Source organism: Rousettus aegyptiacus, unplaced genomic scaffold, assembly GCF_014176215.1.
Source record: "Rousettus aegyptiacus isolate mRouAeg1 unplaced genomic scaffold, mRouAeg1.p scaffold_m13_p_1, whole genome shotgun sequence".
Classification (NCBI taxonomy): Eukaryota; Metazoa; Chordata; class Mammalia; order Chiroptera; family Pteropodidae; genus Rousettus; species Rousettus aegyptiacus.
Genome location: NW_023416284.1, coordinates 64781707 through 64800541, shown reverse-complemented (window position 1 = coordinate 64800541; position 18835 = coordinate 64781707). Strand labels below are relative to the sequence as shown.

At 32.7% G+C, this 18835-nt stretch overlaps 1 protein-coding gene across 6 annotated transcripts in view; it reads left to right on the top strand.

Moving 5' to 3' along the window:
• Nucleotides 1–18835, top strand: part of EVI5 (ecotropic viral integration site 5) — a 197672-nt gene that overhangs the window by 114414 nt on the left and 64423 nt on the right. For all 6 annotated transcript variants that reach the window (XM_036236430.1, XM_036236426.1, XM_036236431.1 and 3 more), the window contains 3 exons: nucleotides 11905–12039; nucleotides 14459–14599; nucleotides 15470–15628. In XM_036236430.1, the coding sequence (XP_036092323.1) occupies nucleotides 11905–12039; nucleotides 14459–14599; nucleotides 15470–15628 (435 nt within the window). The remainder of the gene's footprint in view (nucleotides 1–11904; nucleotides 12040–14458; nucleotides 14600–15469; nucleotides 15629–18835) is intronic.

Here is an 18835-nt window from a genome sequence, read left to right as displayed (position 1 = left end):
TCAAGCGTATGAGAGATAAAAAGAAAAGCCAACTGTTTATCTTTGAAAATATATTTCTTGTTTCAGTTTTCTGTTTTCAAGTAGAAGTTGAATTGTAACAAAGTAGGCAAAAAAAAGTTGTATTAAACCTAGAACTCCATATGGATCTGGAAGCAAATAGAATGACTTCAGAGTGGACATTACTTTTATTCAGTAAAATTAAGAAACGTTATTTTCTTGGTACAAAAATCAGAAAACTAAAAGCAAAAATAAAAAAATGGCAATTGAAAAACTTAACATCAATGAATTTTTTCCTATTATGTCATTGGAGATGGTTAAGAAAAGTGAATAGAAAAATGGTAAAGAATACTAAAAAGATAGGCACTCAACTATTTTGTTCTGCCTTTCTATCAAATGTTAATAATATCAAAGCATAAAAATAGAAAAAGCAGAATTGGGGGTCATGTTAGGAATTAAATTGAACTTAATTCCTAAGTTTATCAGTGCGATGTGATTTCATTATAAGGATAGAAAGTATTATATTTGTATTTAGCATAAGTTATAGTCATAATACACTTAGAATCATGAATTGTTTTTCAAATATCAAGACCTCTAGGTAGACATGTGTCAAAAATATAGAATGTTAGTTTATAATGAAAAAGTTAAGTGAGGAAGCAAAAATGACCAGAACAAACTGAAACTTTTGAAAATTAAGTGTAACAAAAAGAATCTTTATGCTTTTTTCCGAGGATAATATAGACCCACGTTGTAGGGTTAAGATAAAACAAGGAGAAAGCAGATCCCTGCTTTAATTTTGTTTACATTTTTTTCTCACTAAGGTATTCTCCTTAACTGGAGTAAACTGTTAAACAGATATATAAAGCAGAGCTGCACAAAATAGGTGAAAGTAACAGAGCGTTGGTTAAATTTTCAACTTCAAAGCAAAGTATATATTCTTAGATATTAAAATAATTTACAAAATGATCATAGAAATAATATCGTCTTTAAAAGATTTTAGAAAATGACATACTAAGGGCTTTAGGGTAGGCAATTACTGTTACATTTAGTAATGGTTAGATATCTGAAAAGAGGATAACTGACCTTGATGATGCTTCATTAAAAATTCCTAGAACATCTGAATTATGAACAATTAGAAAAATAACTTTTACTCACTAAAAGTCAATTTACTATGTTTAAGTCATAACAAAGTAACTTTATTTCTGTAATAAAAACTGTGATATAAGTTCAGTTTTACAGGTTATTTGGTATGCTCTCATGATTTCTAGTCAAGGTTGAGAAATATAGATGAAAGTAGTAAACTTAAGTGGTTTTATAGGTGATTTACTATATCAAGAGGCTATTCATGTTGGAGTGAAGAGATGTCAGAGATCCTTCTAAACCTATGCTTCAAGCAAGTATTTTAATCTATTATTTAAATCTTCATATGTGAGATATGTTTCAGAATTGTGTAAATGAAATATTTCAGAAATGTAGCTAACATGTTAGATGTTGAATCAAGATTCCAAAATATTTAAATAAACTATTCAGAATTAGAAACTAAAATAAAAGATTATTTCACAGAAATAAATCTATGGCCTTGCCCTTAAGTTTAAAATTCAAAGACATATCTTAGTGATGCTTTATGTAACAAAGACATAGAAATTTTAATTGACAGGAAATCAGAAATTAGCAAATAATGTAATATGGCTATCCACCCTCCCCCCAAAATCTCAAGTACCATCTTCTTAGAAGTATAGTGATCCAATTCAATTCTAAGTAGCTTACAGAAATTTTACAGTGTTGTATCTAATTTGAATACTAAACTCATGTCAAATGTTTACAGATGATATTCTGGCCATTGTAGGAAAGGCTTTGGAAGCCCTGGATATTTTTAGACTGCACTAAATAGACTATATAAGAATGTCATAGGTATAATCATTTTCAAGTATTTGAGAAGTAATTGTATAGAAAATTGGTAAGCCTTTTTTGATATTGCTTCAGAGGGCAGAATGTTCTTAACATCCAAGGATACAAAATTTTACTCATTGGAGCTTTGACAAATGGAGAAGTTGCTTTACAAATATTAAGCATATTCCTGGTAGAAAATGAACATCTGCTAAAGGTTTTGATTATAGCCTTCCGGTATAACTTCATGAATTCTTTAAAATTTTCAGAATAAGGGTTTCAAATCTGTATTCCAGCAGGAAATATTGAATTACCAATATAATCATCCACCACCACCATCCTTTACTGCCAATACAGGTGCTTCTTGACTTAAATTGGGGTTATATCCCATAAATACATCATAAGTTGAAAATATTGTATGTCAAAAATGCATTTAATACACCTAACCTACCGAACATCATAGCTTAGCCTACCCTACCTTAAACATACTTAGAACACACTATTCCAAAAAATACTGTCAACACAATTAACTGTAGAGTGTCTGTTGTTACCTTTGTGGCTCTCAAGTCTCCCCCTTCCCCCCCCCTCCCCCCGTTAAAGTTCTTTTCAATGCGAAGAGTATAACAAATAGACATTAAAGTGTTAATTTTTGATCCAGATTTTTCTTACAGTGTTTCTCTTTCCCCTTTTCTCTAACTATGAGTAGTAGTTAATTATATAGTCATGAGAAAGAAAACACTCTGCCTCTTCTGTAACTTATTGTCAAGGTATCAGGTTTAGTTTTAATAAGTATTTGGTAATTTGCTTAGTCCTATATTATATTACTCTGATGTGACAGTCTTGTAATGGAGCCATGTACTTATTCATAATGTGCAAAGTATTGTCCTACTTGCTAAGGGCACAATAGTAAAGAAAAATAAAATTTGCTATTATATAATTGTATGTTCTAGGTGAGGAGAGATCTTAAACAAATAAATGTAATTTTAGGTGTTGTTAAGGGCTGTGAAGAAAAAAATAAAGTAAGAGTGAAATGGTAGGTGCAGTGCTATTTTAGTTAAGGTGGTTTCGGAGAGTGTTCCTGAGGAAAGGAAGTAAATTGGACCAGATAATGAATTATATGAAGAGGGAAACCTTTTGAAGATCTGGGGAGAAGCATTCTAGACAGAACATACATCTACTATAAAGGCCTTGATCAAGGAATAAATTTGAGGTATTCAAGGAACAGCAAGATACATATTTATAAACCCTAGAGGAACTAAATTTTTTTTTTCAAAAGTTATGTAAATAGAGAAAAGTAGAGGTAAAATGGAATCACTTACAAATAACCATTTAATCAGCAGAATATAAAAAAAATGAATAAATAGATCAAATAGAAAAGTAGCAAAATTGTAGGTTTTAATTCAGCCATATCAATAATTATATTAAATGCAAATATTCTAAACGTATGAATTAAAAGATTGGATGAAAAAAGAAATTCTGTCTATAAGAAACTCACTTTATATTTAAAGACTTTGGTAGGTTAAAAGTCAAAGGATAGAGTAGCAATAATAATTGGAAAAGAAAGAAAGAAAACAATTCTCTTCACAGTAATATCCAAAAAATAAGGTACCTAAGAATACATTTATTTAACTAATAGGATGAAATACTTGTACACTGAAAACTATGAGTAATAGTTTTTTCATTCATCTATTGATGAAATTAAAGAAGATGTACATAAATGGAAAGATATGCCATGGTCATGGGTTGGAAAACTTCATTGTTAACATGTCAGCACTACCCAATATGATCTACAGATTCAATTCTGTTAGCTCTATCAAAATTTAACTGTCTTTTGCAAAAATGGGAAAGCTGATCCTGAAATTTACATGGAATTTCAAGGAACCCTAAACATTGAATATAGTCTTGAAAAAGTACACTTTCTGATTTGAAAACTTACTACAAAGCTAGAATAATCACAACCGTGGTACTACCATGAAGATAGACATATAGATCTTGCTAGTTTTCTTTCTGACCTATTCATTTAGACATATAGAATAGAGTAGACATGTAGAATAGAAAAGATGTATAGGATGGAAATTGAGAGTCCAGAAATAAACTCATACATCTGTGGCCAATTGCTTTATAACAAGGGTGCCAAGACCATTTGAGGAGGAAAGAAGTATCTTTTCAACAAATTGTGCTGGGAAAACTAGATAGCCTCATGCAAAAAAAACGACAACAATAACAACAGCAACAACAACAACAAAACGGTACTCTTACCACACACTATTATGGCTACAGAAGACCTGTACATCATTATCAACCAACTTGACATGATTGATATTTATGGAACACTACCCAAGAACATCAGAATACATATTCTTTTTAGATGAACTTTTTAAGTGGGACATTTACAAAGATAGAACATTTTCTGGGCTATACAATTAACAAATTTAAAGTTATTGAAATCATACAGTATATCATCTTTGACCCTAACATCATTCAGTTAGAAATTAATAATTGATATCTGGAAAATTCCCAAATATTTGGAAATTAAACAATACTTTTTTACCTACAGTTAAAGAGAAAATTTTATAGGAAATTAGAATGCATTTTAAATTAAATGAAAGAGAAGACACATTATTAAAATTTGTGGGATCCACATAAAGCAGTGCTTAGTGGAAAATTTATAGCATTGAATGCTTATATTAGGAAAGAAAATAAGGCTCAAACCAGAAATCTAAGCTTCTATGTCTAAGAAACTAGACATATAAGAGCAAATTCAATCTAAAGCAAGTAGACGGAAGAAGTAATAAAAAGTAGAAATCAATGAAATTGAAACAGTACAAAATCTGTGAAAGCTGGTTCTTTGAAGTGATCAACTAAGTTGACAAACCTATCTAGAGATTGGTTTTAAAAAATTAATTGCGCAGTTAATTAAAGTTATGATAAATACTACAAAGAGAAGAATCCAGAGGTTCATGAAATGTGTGAGCTCCAGAAAAGGACATATAATTATCAGACAAAGACTATTTGATACATCTTTGTAGACAATCCTTTTTCAATTTGGATTTTTTTTAACAATACAAGAAACATCTTAAAATACAAATAATTGCTTTTCATTGTACCACTCATGTATTCTTCAAACATTGAATCTGAGAATTCATTCTTTTGTTTTACTTAAGACATAAGCAAGAAAGATCACCAAGAGTTTTTTAGCTTTACCTTTGTAACTTTTATAACATCAGAAAAGCACATGGAATTGAAAAGCAGAGACTCCACCTACTAAAATTTTTTTTCTGTCAGTTTCATTGGATTGGGATTGCTGGTAATCACAGGAACATTAAGAGATTCATTGACAAAAGTGTAGGGAAGTTATTCATTTTTTATAAACTTTTAAATGAATGACCCTTGCTGACTTACCAGCCATCATAATTGTGGCAGTTGTCATTTAGTAAAACAAATTGCATATTTGTCAGGTTACTAATTTGAATATGAAATATACTCTTCTAAGAATTTCTTATAAGAATATTACATGAGATGTTTAAAATTTTTTAGATGCTTAAATTCTTAATATACATTCTTAGAACAGTACATATAAAGACAATATTATTAGGCTTTTTAAAAATATTATTTCAATCCTTTAATGTTAAGAACATGGGCTCTGTAGTTCATATTCCCAATTAACAGAACTGCTGATTGTTGTTTGACCTTGCTGAGACTTTTTAGTTACCTCATTAGTAAAGTCACAGGAATGTAATGTACACCATAAGGAAAATAGTCAATAATATTGTAATTTTGTATGGTGACAGGTGGTTACTAGACTTACTGTGGTGATCACATCGTAAGATGTTTAAACATCAAATCACTATGTTGTACATCTGAAACTAATATGATATTGTATATCGACTAATAAATTTAAAAGAAGTTTTGGTGAAGGTTAAATGAGAATACAAAGTACTTAGCAATTGTCTGGCATATAATAAGCACTCTAGATGTTAGCTGCTATCATCATCATTATCATCATAAACTTTGAGACCTGTTTTATAATAACATTTTTTCCTTTGTGGGAAAAAACATACAGGTATTTTACAGTCCACAGCAGCATCTTTTAACGTTGCCGCTTCGATGCCAGTCCTGCCACTCAGTGGTTGTATGTCTTTGAATAAATTACTTAACTTCTCTGTACTACAGTTTGTGTAAGAGAAGATTGTTGAGACTTAAGGGGGTTGTACTCTAGAATAATGCCTGCCACATAGTGAGTGCTCAATCAATGGTAGCTATCATTAGGATTACTATTAACATTATTTCATTATTATGATTCTACCAGCTTGTTTGGCTAATGGCATAGATTGCTAGCAATAAAAACCAAAATGTACAAAGAACTAAAATCGATATAGTAAAATTTTTAATTGACTAAATATTGACAGAAGTTTCACAAGTATCACTTTCCTGACAAAATTTAAATCTACAGAAGTTTCAACAGGGAAAATTGAAAGTGGTAGAAATAATTACGAAGAAAGAGAATTTAATTGTAGAAACTCTAATGGTAAAATTTGAAATGGACCAGAAGACAAACAACAACAATAAAACCTCTAATCAATCAATTTAATCTTATTTGTAAAATTTACCCTGTGTTAGGGTTCTCCAGAGAAACAGAACCAATAGGATATACAAACACACAGATTTATTGTGAGCAATTGGCATATGCCATTATAAAAGCTAAGACGTCTCAAAATCCACAGTCCGCAATCTAGATACCTAGAAAAACCAGTGGTGTATGTAATTCCTGTCTTGAGTCCAAAGGCCTGACAACCATGGAAACTGATGGTGTAAATCCCAGTCCCAGGGTAGGAGAAGCCTGATGTCCCAGCTCAAGCAGGCAGAAAGGAAACGAGTCCTCTCTTCCTCTGCTTTTTGTTCTCTTTGGGTGCTTAAAAGGTTGAACAATGCCCACTCACACTGGGCAGGGCAGTCTACTGAGTCATCTGGAGCCATCTCATAGACACACCTAGAAGTAGTGTTTAATCTGGGCACCACATGGCCTAGTCAAGTTGACACATAAAATTAACCATCACAAATCCAACCCTTGTCAATTTGGTACCTATGTGTACATCTTCTTAAATAACACTTCATCTTCACATATAGACAATAGCAAGGTCGTAATTCTGCCTAATATAGAACTATCCTACACACAACCAGAAATCCACTAATGCCTCTCCAGAAAAGGAAGTAAAGTCTTTGAGTGATGTTTTCTCCTTGTAATTTAAATATTATGATGTAAAAATAATACTTATATAATACTGTGATATAAAGTTAATGCATCTTAATATTACATATAGGAATAAGAGAGGGAAGAAGATAGAGATAGAGATACACAAACACATTCATAGCAAAATTAAAAGGAACTACTCATGACCATTACCATTCTCGTCTCTATAACATGTCACATGGTCATAGCTAGACATAGCTATGACTGCCTGCTTCCACTACTCACTCTCTATTCACTTTGCCTTCAACAAGTACCTCAGCTGGTCATGGTTCTTTACCTTGTGGGGTGACCCAGACCTTAATTTCTGAAGGGTCTGGGCCCTTAGTAATTTTTCATGGATCGGGTTGTTATAATTTTTCATTGAAATTAATCACAGGGCATGGTAATAATAAAAGACACCTTCAAGGATTTTCTGTATTCCAGACAGTCTTCCTAATCTCCATTGGGGAGTAGTAGTTCAGTTTCTCCTTGGTAGTCAAGATCAGTCACCTCAGCCAGCACTATAACTCACTTCTTTGCCTATTGCTTCAGAGGCATAAGGATCCCAGAGTGGCTAAGGGAGTCTTAACTTCAAGTTTAGTGAAATCATTATTGAGTCTGTTTGTGGAAGCATTCTTCCCTCTGGAACTAAGACTTCTAGAACAGCAGAGTATAAAGTCTCAAAGCAGATATTTTGCGTATGAGTCACCAGGGTAACAGTGATTGGTGTCACTCCTATTTCCACTTCTCGATGCTGTCTTTATGAATCCTTATTATGGGAGAAACAGCACCATATATATTGGGTGCTGATTCAGAGCATACTCATACTTCTGGAGAACCTTGCTCCAGCCCTGCAAGGTATTGCCACCTTGCAAGCACTGTAACTGAGTCTTCAAAAGGCCATTCCACTGTTCTATCAAACTACTTCAGGATATTAGGGAACATAAAACTAGTAAATTCCGCTAGCACCGGCCTGTCTTTGCACTTGTGCTGTGAAGTGAGTTCTTTGACCAGTAGCAATGCTGTTTGCAATACCATCCTGGTTTTCTGTAAGTATATGGATGATAGTTGTGTGAGAAACATTGTGTGCAGGAAAGGCAAATCCATATCCATAGTAAGTGTCTATTCCAGTAAGAACAAAATGCTGCCCCTTCAGTGATAGAAGCAGTCTAATGAAATCAACCTGCTACCAGGTAGCTAGCTGGCTGATCACCCCAGGGAATGATGTAATATCAGGGTCTTGATGTTGGTCTCTGCTGCTGGCAGATTGGACACTCAACAGTGGCCATAGCCTTGGTGAGTTAAAGTCCATGTTGGTGAGCCCATGCATAACCTCCACCCCTATCACAATGGCTGCTTTGTTTTTAAGCCTACTGGGCATTAACAGGAGTGGCTGGGGAAAGAGGCTGACTGGTATCCCCAGCATGGATCATACTATCCAATTGATTTTTTAAATCCTCTTCTGCTGAAGTCACCCTTTGGTGAGCATTCACATGGGACACAAATGTCTTCACATTTTCAGCCCATTCAGAGAGGTCTGTTTACATACATGTTCACATTTCTTTGTCACCAATTTTCCCTTCTAAATAAAACCAAGGCATGTCCAGCATTTCTGATTCACTCATCGTGGGCCACCTTTTGGTTCATGTTTCAGTCAACCAGCCAAACAAATGGTAGAGTCTTTTCTAGCTCCCCAGGCTGCAGCACTAAATGCAGGATCTGTTTAGTGAGCCTATATCAATATTAGGAATTGATTCCAATGAAAATACTTTTTGTCTAATAAAAATGCATAAGAATATAATTGGACAGGGCTAATAGCTGTATAGAAAAATCGATAATGGAATGAAATTGACATAGTGAAGTTAGAGTCATTCTGAATACTTTTAAAGGTATATCAGTGCTTGCATAATTTTCAGTAACGTCTGTATTAATAAACATAGAATCAAAACTTCCTCAGGCTCAAAATAGTAGGTTCCAGGTGGAGGAATCGTAAAAATGCCTTATTCATTACAATTCAATGTGAAGGTAACGTAAAATATTAAATAATACTCACTGTAAGTGCTACAATGAATAGGAGGGGATATATATAGGACTATTTCAATAGTCCAAAGAAAGAGGAAGGCATGAATAGAAACAAAGACAGTAAAGATGGAGAGGAATAGACAATATCAAAATATTTGAAAGAAAATTTACCAAGGTTTTGTGATTAAATGGTGTGGGTTAAATAGAAGAGGGGAAGTTTGACTTGGTCATATGATAGATGGTGGGATTCCTTTGCAGAGTAGTAAATATGTTAGCAGGAAAAGATGGGGAGTTCAGTTTTAACATGTTGAATGTGAGATGGATGTGAGGTTAACCAGATGCAGTAAACCATTAGGAAATTGTGAATATGGATCTATAGCTTAATAAAAAGATCTGGGCTGCAAATATGAACTTGAGAGTCATCACTCTGTCTATATTGTCTATCATCTATTGTGCCCAGAGTTCCATTATTTTATGTTTTCTATCCCTCTTCTTGTCCTCCTTTCCTTCTACTTTCCCCTTTTTGCTATCTTATAGATGCTTCCTTGGTGATTTCATTTATTGCCTGTGTAGATTATATATAGACAATACCTGTTACATATAGACAGTGATACTGCCTAAACATACAGACTATATAGACAATGGATGAAAATCACATAGTGAGAAAGCTAACAGAAAAATTGAGAGAAAACAAACAATATTGAAACTCTGGGGTCTACTAATTGATATACACACAGAGACAGACATAGATACCTATATGAAGTAGAATTGACAGAGGAGACAGAGAAGATAGGCAAGAGAACCATGGAAGAGTAACATCCCAAGATCTGAGGGAGGAGAGAGTTTTAAGTAAGAGTAGTCAGTTGACTGTCTAGTGAAGGTAAGAGCTGAATAAAAGAGCTTTCATTGAGTTTTTATGTTGTTGGAGGGTATTGATATTGTTAGTGATTAGAGCAGTTTTATCAAGATGAGTTCTGAAGCTAGCTTGCAGTGGGTTGAGGAACAAATGGGAAGTATGAAAGAGGAAATAACATGTGTAAACTACGGAATTTAGAATTTGTTCCTTTAACAACAGGACAATTAGAAGTTTTGTAAATTTTATTGGAAAAAAAATTTCCCACTATTAGTACAGTTTTTTTGTGCTTAGTTGGATCAGTTGGTTTATCCCAGATCAGTGTGTCTATTCTCATATGGGCCATTTGGGTTTGATGTATTCCTGAGGATCTCCTAATATAGAGTCTTGGCAAATAAACCTGAACTACAGTTGTCAGGGCTTTAGATGAAGGGCAACAAAACAAAACAAACAAACAAAAACCTAGTATTACTCATAAAATAACTACGATTCATTTAAACAAAAATTACAATACCTGCAGTTTGGATGTGGTCATTCCAAAAGAGTGATTTTTCCCTCTTTGGTAAGGTAAGTCTTTGCCAAAGCGATATACCTGTTACAGATGTACTTGTATTGAAATATTGGTTTAATGGCATCAGAAAATTACTAGGAGAAATAATGTATAATACATTCAATTAAAAAGTCATTTGTTTACTAAGTAGATTGTTCATTTAAAAAAATGACATCTTTTTGGGTAACTAGGGCAAGGGAGTACCATATATTTTAATTAAGTACTTAATAGTTTTTTAATAGAATTCTGGTTTGACATCTATTTTATTCCTAATATATTTAAGAGAAAAATTCTTTGCCCATGCTACTTCAGTAGAGGATTGCTCCCTATGCCTCTACTTTGGAATTTTGAGTTGCCACTTTGCTACATGAATTAAATGTGAAGTGATAGGTTATTTTAGGAAGTGCTTTATAATGGTGAATTGATATCTTTTTGCTTTTTAAGAACAACTTCTGTATAGAAACTAGTTTAACAGGAGATTTCTTAAGTGGCTGCATTGGTATTCCCATTATAGAGTATAGGAAAGGAAACGGAAAGATTTCATTCTTTCATGGTTAATTTCTTCATGCAGCGTCTGCAGTTTTCTCTGCTTCCAGCCATCATTTTCATGCATATCTTTATAGAGATCTATATTTCTATAAGAAAATATGTTTTTGTTCTGCCTGGAATTTAGGATGGTTCACATTGTGGATCCCTTGCTTTTATTTCTATTAGATTAAAATAGAATTTTCAGTAAACGCGTACCTGTCTTTTGTAGTCTATGATAGTACTGTCTAATACCAATGTTATATGAGCCACATATACATTTTAAAATGCCATATTAAAAGTAGTAATTACAGATAAAATTAATAATTTTGTTTAATTCAGTGTATTCCAAATATTTAAACAGGTAATCAATATAAAAATTATTAATGAAATAGTTTGCCTTTTGTATTTCATATTTTCAAAATCCAGTTTGTATTTGTACTTAAAACCTCTCTCAATTTGGCCTAGTCACATTTCAAGTGCTTGGTAGCAACATGCGGCCAGTGGCTATGCTGTTGTACAGTGCAGGTCTATAGATTCTGAACAAATTCTTAGTATCTGGATGGATAGAAACATAAGAGATATTTATCTTCTTAAATTAGATTTAATTAGTATAATAACTAGTTACCAACACCTAATAATGTGATCATCTTTATATATACCAAATGTAGACTTTTTTATTCATTGGAAAGTTAATTGGAGGAGCTATGCTGAAAACATTGCGTAAATAAAACTTTCATTATTTGGTTGTCCTTAACTGTGTTGTATAATTGCATTTATTTTAATTGTATATACATGTTCATACTTTTTGAAATTTCAGTATATGTCTGTAATTTCTAGCATAAATGCAGTTCCAACTACAGTGAAGATTTTGTGCTACAGTTAGAGAAGGAATTGGTCCAAGCTCGTTTGAGTGAAGCTGAGTCTCAGTGTGCACTAAAGGAGATGCAAGATAAAGTCCTGGATATAGAAAAGGTGAGAACAACGTCAATACTGTTAACTCCCAAATTAGAGGAAATATGTGGTATATATTTGTGAAGTACTTACTGAGCAGTTAAATTTGACTTTGTGCTTTTACACATTAGAAACCTTACATATTAGTTACTAAGAGGAAAGGGAAACAAAATATTCCTAATTTTTCTTTGCTGTTGCCATACTACATCGAGCTGTATTTAAGGGTAAAATGGAGATTAAAATTCTCTTAGAGAAAAACAACCAGGACAATTTTGATATGAATAATATTTAAATGTTGGAGAAGAGACACTTAGGGGATATAATATCTTCATCTGTAAGAGGTCAGATATAATTAATACATAAACATTTCAGGGAAAATTTCATCTAAGTGTAACTTGTGACTTTCCGCATCACAATAAGCCACCTCAGGATATATGGGAAGATCTTAGCCCGAGGTGTTTTACAGAAGCTAATTTAAATCTTTTTGAGGTCACTCAAGAACTTTAAGGACTGGATAAGTAGTGGGAATAGGAACATTTTTAGGTTTCTTCTAACCATCAGACTTGCGAGTCTGTTCTGGATCAATTCTCAATCTGTTCTCTCATCTATAAAGTCATTGATGGCTTAGGCTCTGTGTTGAGTTTGTTCGTTTCACCCCTGGGTATCTAGCTATTGAATCAAAGGCTCATATATAATGGACATGACAGACACAAGTTCTTCTTAACTATTTCTTAATGAAATAGAACAGGGCGCAACTCTAATCAGTAGTGGAATAATTTTGCTAGAAATCTGCTATTTTACATTCTTTTTGGAAAATTTATTTGTCAAAAAAATACAACAAAAATGTTGTGAGAAATGTATAACAGAATATTTGGTCTCTAATTTAGGAGTATTCTGGGCTCCATGATTTAGATAAGAATCTGGATCTCTCCATTTTGAATATTTAGTACAAAGAAATGCCCTTGGGTCCAATTTAAAAATGGAGTTCTTAAGTAGCTTTGTTGATATTCATGGTATAGAGTAGACAGGAAATTGAAAGGTTTCATGCTATCTGGTTAATTTCTTCACGCAGGATTCTCTTTTTATGCATATGCAGTCAATTTCTCGGTTTTAATTAAGAAAATAAAATCCATCATAAAAAGGTATAGTTGGCAAGAATACTCTTTATTCCATCATCTCTGTTGGCTAAAATTTTCATGTCCACCATGAATAATTTTATAGATAGAATATTTGATAGATTCAGGCCTTGATATTTCAGTAGTACCTGTTTACCTAAGGAACTTTTTTTTTCTTTTTTTTTTTTGTTTGAACTGGGGCCTAATTTAAGATCTCTTGGTCACTCCCCAGAGCAGTTTAATACAGGACAACCCTATATCCTAAGGTGGGTCTTTCAGTATGGTAGGAGAGTAATCTAATCTTATACCCTTGAAAGAAATATTTAGATCCCCTTGGTATTAATTTAATGGCTATTGATATAAATAGTGACTAATATACTGAGATTTTATACTCCTTTCCAAAGTGACATGATGAGAAAATACAAGAAAACAGATTTTAAACCATTCTTTTCCATAAATTCTAAAAACGTAAATGATGTTTATGCTTCGTTTGGAGTCCTATTCAGAGGTAAGTTTATTACCATGTCGAAAAACATTTTTAATCCTATTGCTCTATAAAGATTAGTATTCTTTTAAACAAATAGACCTTCTGTGTTCTCAAAATAGAGTACAATTACCCTCACGCATCCCTGGGGTGCATGTAGAAGAGTGCAGCTGCTTTGGAAAAGTTTGACAGTGCCTTAAAAGTTAAATGAGAATTGCCATCTGATTCAGCAATTCTCCTTGGTATAGACTCAAAAGAATTAAAAATATATGTCAACACAAAAACTTTTACTCAAATATTCATAGCAGCATTATTCATAATACCCAAAAAATAGAAACAACCCAAATTTCTGTCAGCTGATGAATAAATAAAATGTGGTATATCTGTATAATGGAATGTTATTTGCTAGAAAAAGGGATGAACCTTGAAAGCATGCTAAGTGAAAGAAGCTAATCATAAAGGACCGCGTATTATGATTCCATTTATATGAAATGTCCAGAATAGGCAACTCCATAGAGATGGAAAGTAGATTAGGAGTGTCCAGGGGCTGAGAGAAGGGGAAATGTTGAGTGACTAGTAATGAGAATAGGGTTTCTTTTGGGGGTATTAAAATATTCTGAAATTAAATTGTGATGATGGTTGCACAACCCTGTGAAAAACCTTAAAAACCACTGACTAGTGTACATTAAAAGGGTAAGTTTTAGGGTTTGTGAATTATATCTCAATAAAACTGTATAAAATTAAGTATAATTACATATGGAACAAAATAGCTCTTATTTATATATGCTGTATTTTATTGTTTAAATTTTAAAATCCCAAATTAAATTTTCTCTTACTTTAGAGAAACAACTCCTTTCCTGATGAGAATAACATTGCAAGGCTTCAAGAAGAACTCATTGCTGTGAAACTGAGAGAAGCAGAAGCTATTATGGGTTTAAAAGAACTAAGACAACAAGTCAGGGATTTAGAGGAACATTGGCAGGTATATCAATATATTTTACGTGCTTTTTAAAAAGAGTATCAAACCTGAATATCCAATTCATATGAGTTTGAAGTAACTGATGACCAACACTAAGGTATAAATTTAAAATGAGAAAACCTGTTTAATGCACAAAATTGAGAGTGTTTATAAAATGAAAGTACCTTTAAGCTGTTTCTACCTTTTTAACTCTTATAATTAAATAAAAGATAAAGTAGAGATCAAGTTATATTTTTTTGTTGTTATACCATTGTAATTTATATATTTTTTCTAAACTGTAAGAAAATAATATCGTATATAGTATATATTTCTTTTGTTGATATTATCTATTTTTCAATGTGAAATATCAGAAGGCTAACACTAATATAAATTTTTCTATAAATTTGTAATTTCTTTTGAAAACTGGTTATCTCATAAAATTAATTAGACATTTTGCTAATTATGTCCCAACAAATTTACTTACATATGAGGCAAAGTACAAGCAACCAGAATCTATAAGACAGAAGAGAGAGAGAAAAGAGAACAAAAACTACATGGCATAATGGGGTAGGTGATCGGTCTAGCAAAGACTGAAATTAGTTCTTGACAGTGCTGTGGCTTTTTTTCCCCCCAAAAGTATCAGGCAGCACTAAAGTGGAAATTAAAAAGAAACAAAACTGAACCTTCGTCGCAGATATTTTGAGAATACTGCTCTTAATTTCTAATATTGCTTCCTTAATTCATGAATAGTTCCATTTTTTTCCCTTTTCTTACGACTTAATTGAAAATAATGTGAAAACCTCTCATAGTACTGGGCCTGAAATAATTGCTCAGTAATGTTGGTTCTTATTTTGATACTGATAATATTTGTTGTAATATAATTTTTTGTTTTAGCGTCACTTAGCTCGTACTTCTGGGAGATGGAAAGATCCACTTAAGAAAAATGCTGTGAATGAGTTACAAGATGAACTGATGACCATTCGTCTTAGAGAAGCTGAAACACAGGCAGAAATAAGAGAAATAAAACAAAGAATGATGGAAATGGAAACACAGGTAGATGGAAAGCCCAATAACTTTAAAAATACCTTGAGCAGACCAAATGTTTATGCACAGGTGTATCATCTCTAGACTAGAGCTAAAAGGTGTATATGTGAAACTGTCTAGATTGCAGTTTTCTAGCCCAAATAAAAAGTGCTACAATTTGTATTCTTTGATATCAGAGATTTAATGTCTTTGACTCATTCAGCAAAATGTAGGCAAGTCACAAAACTCCATTTAACTTTGTTGCGTATTGTACAACTTATATAGCAAAATTCCTCCACTTAAACACTGTTGACATTTTGGACCAGATAAATCTCTATTGTGGGGACTGGCCTTTGTATATTAAGATATTTAGCAGTGTGTGTCTCCCTTTCCCCCACCCCACATTGTGATGACCAAAAGTGTCTCCACACATTACCAGATGTCTCCTGGGAGGGGCAAAATTGCCCCACTTGAGAACCACTGATGTAGAATAAAATGTGAAATGCTTCCTAAAGTTGTGTAATGTGGTGACTGAGCAGTCAGTTCCAAAATTATATTTCTTTCTTCTCAAGTTCCCCTTTCCCTAATAAACTCTATTTTAAATATACTTGATTTAAGATCTGAAAAGTCCTTTATATGAAATCCATTTGCAGTATAACAGTACATTTGATTATTATACATTTGTGTGGACTGTTTTCTCCATTCTATGTAATGTTAGTTCATTTTCAGAATACTTATTCAGTCAGTAGGGGGCATAGTTAACTCACGTATCTTTCTGTATACCTATGTGCAAAAACTGATCATTCCAACTTAAACGTGATAAAATGAATATGTAAATACTTTAGAATAAAAATACTTTGTTTTATGTTCAAATTTATTTTCTAATAATTAAAAATAATAGTAAGATAATTAAAAGTAGAAATCTAGCTTTTATAATGGAAAGTTTTATTTTTATAATCAGTATAGATATTAAAGATGCAAACACAGCTTTTAAGCCATGTTCAGGGTTTATTTCAGAGTGGGTGTTGGTGAATGAATCAAATTAACAAACATGATTTTGAGAACTTGTGAATACAAAGTACTGTCCAACCTTCCAAAAACTTATACTTGAGGAATCAGGCTATTCACAAACTGTGTTAAATATAATTCACTATACGAGTTGATGGATGTTGACTAAATTTATTGTGATAAGCATTTTACAATATATGTAAGTCAGGTCATTACTGTACACCTTAGACTTATGTAGTGTTGTATGTCAATTATATCAATAAAACTAGAAAATATATAATTCAGAAATCTAATAGAGAGTTAGAAATTACTATGAAGAATAGGAGGAAAAAGTTAATTTCAACTAGGTGGTTTAGGGGAGGGCTTTCTAAGGAATTTGTATTTTGAATTGTACCTAATGAGTGTGATTTTGGGTGGAATTTGCTGGAAAAAGAATTGTTCCTAAGTGCCAGTGCTTGAACTGAGGATAAGCCATGAAATTTTCTCATTGCAAAAGAGAAAAATAACTAAAAACAGTGTCGTGTAATGGTAATGCTGTTAGTCATCAGAAGAGTTTTATAGATCAAACACCCATGTATCCAACACATAGATTAAGATGTGTCCTTAATACATACACTCCAGTGCCTTTATTTTTTTAATGACTTATAGAAAAGTCCACCTAGGGAATATACCTTAGTTTATTGAGCCACATTCCTCTTTGTACCAAGATTTGCTATTATAAACAGTGCTGCTCTGAGTATTCTTGCACATGTTTCCTTTAGTATGTCTCTAAGAGTTTCTTCAATGCAGGCTTTTTTTAAAAAAAAAATTTCTGTGCCAAGAACCCCTTTGGCAGTCTGTACCCTGTGAACCCCTTCTCAAAATAATGTTTCACCGCTTCTCAAAGTAATGTTTTTAATGCACAAATTAAAATATACTTCTCCCAAAAAAGACATACAGCCAGCCAGCAAGCATATGAAAAGATGCTCAACTTCATCAGCTATTAGGGAAATGCAAATCAAAGCCACTGTGAGATACCAACTTACATCTGTAAGAATGGCTGTTATCAACAAGGCAATAACAAGTGTTGGAGAGATCATGAGGAAAAAGGAACCCTCATACACTGCTGGTGGGAAGGTAAACTGGTTACAGCCACTATGGAAAACAGTATGGAGGTTCCTCAAAAAAATAGTAGAATTACCATATGAACCAGCAATCTCTCTTCAGGGTATCTACCCAATGTATTTGAAAACACTTATCTGTAAAGATATATGCAGCATTATTCACAGTGGCCAAGACATGGAAATAAATGAAGTGTTCTTCGATAAATAATTGGATAAAGAAGATGTGGTACATATATACAATGAACTATTACTAAGCCTTATAAGATGAAATACTGCCATTCTCAACAGTAAAAGTGGAGCATATGATTTCACTCATGTGGGATATAAAGCTGAAAGCAACAAACAAACAAGACAAACAAACAACTCATAAACACAGACAACAGTTGAGTGGTTACCAGAGGGAAGAAGGCAAATGTATGGTGACAGAAGATTTGACTTTGGGCAGTGAACACATAATGCAATATACAGATGATATATTATTGAATTGTACACTTGAAACCTATATAATTTTATTAACCAATGTCACCTCAACAAATTTAATTTAAAAATAAAGTACATAAGATTGCAAAGCAAAACAGTTATATTGAGGTACAGTTATTAAAGTGATAAACAGCAAACAAGTTTGTGACATAGAACACATACACAGAGACATACATATACAACACATTCCCATTGCTGGATTCAGGTTTTTAATACTTCAGATTTTTTGTACTTAAGTTAGATTGTACTATAATTTTCCTTCTTGGGGAAATTCTTACCTGGCTTTAGTACCAAAGTTATAGTAAGCTTGGTGAATGAGTTGGGTTGTATTTTATCTTTTTCTGTTCTCAGAAATTTTACTGTGAGATTGGAATTGCTCATTGCATGAATATATACTGCAATTTGTTTCTTTAAACAGTCTTTTGTGAGAATAGTAACTATTGATCCTAATTGTTCAAGGGTTATAAATCATTTCAAGTTTCCTGTGTCTTCTTGAGTCTAGTTTGGTAAAATAAAGCAAACTTCTACAATACTTCAAGAAAATAAAGAAGGGACAAAAACGTTCTCTTAGGAATAAAAAGGGACATAAATATAGATCCAGTGAAAATACTTTAAAAAAATATTCTTGGAACAACTTTAAGTGATA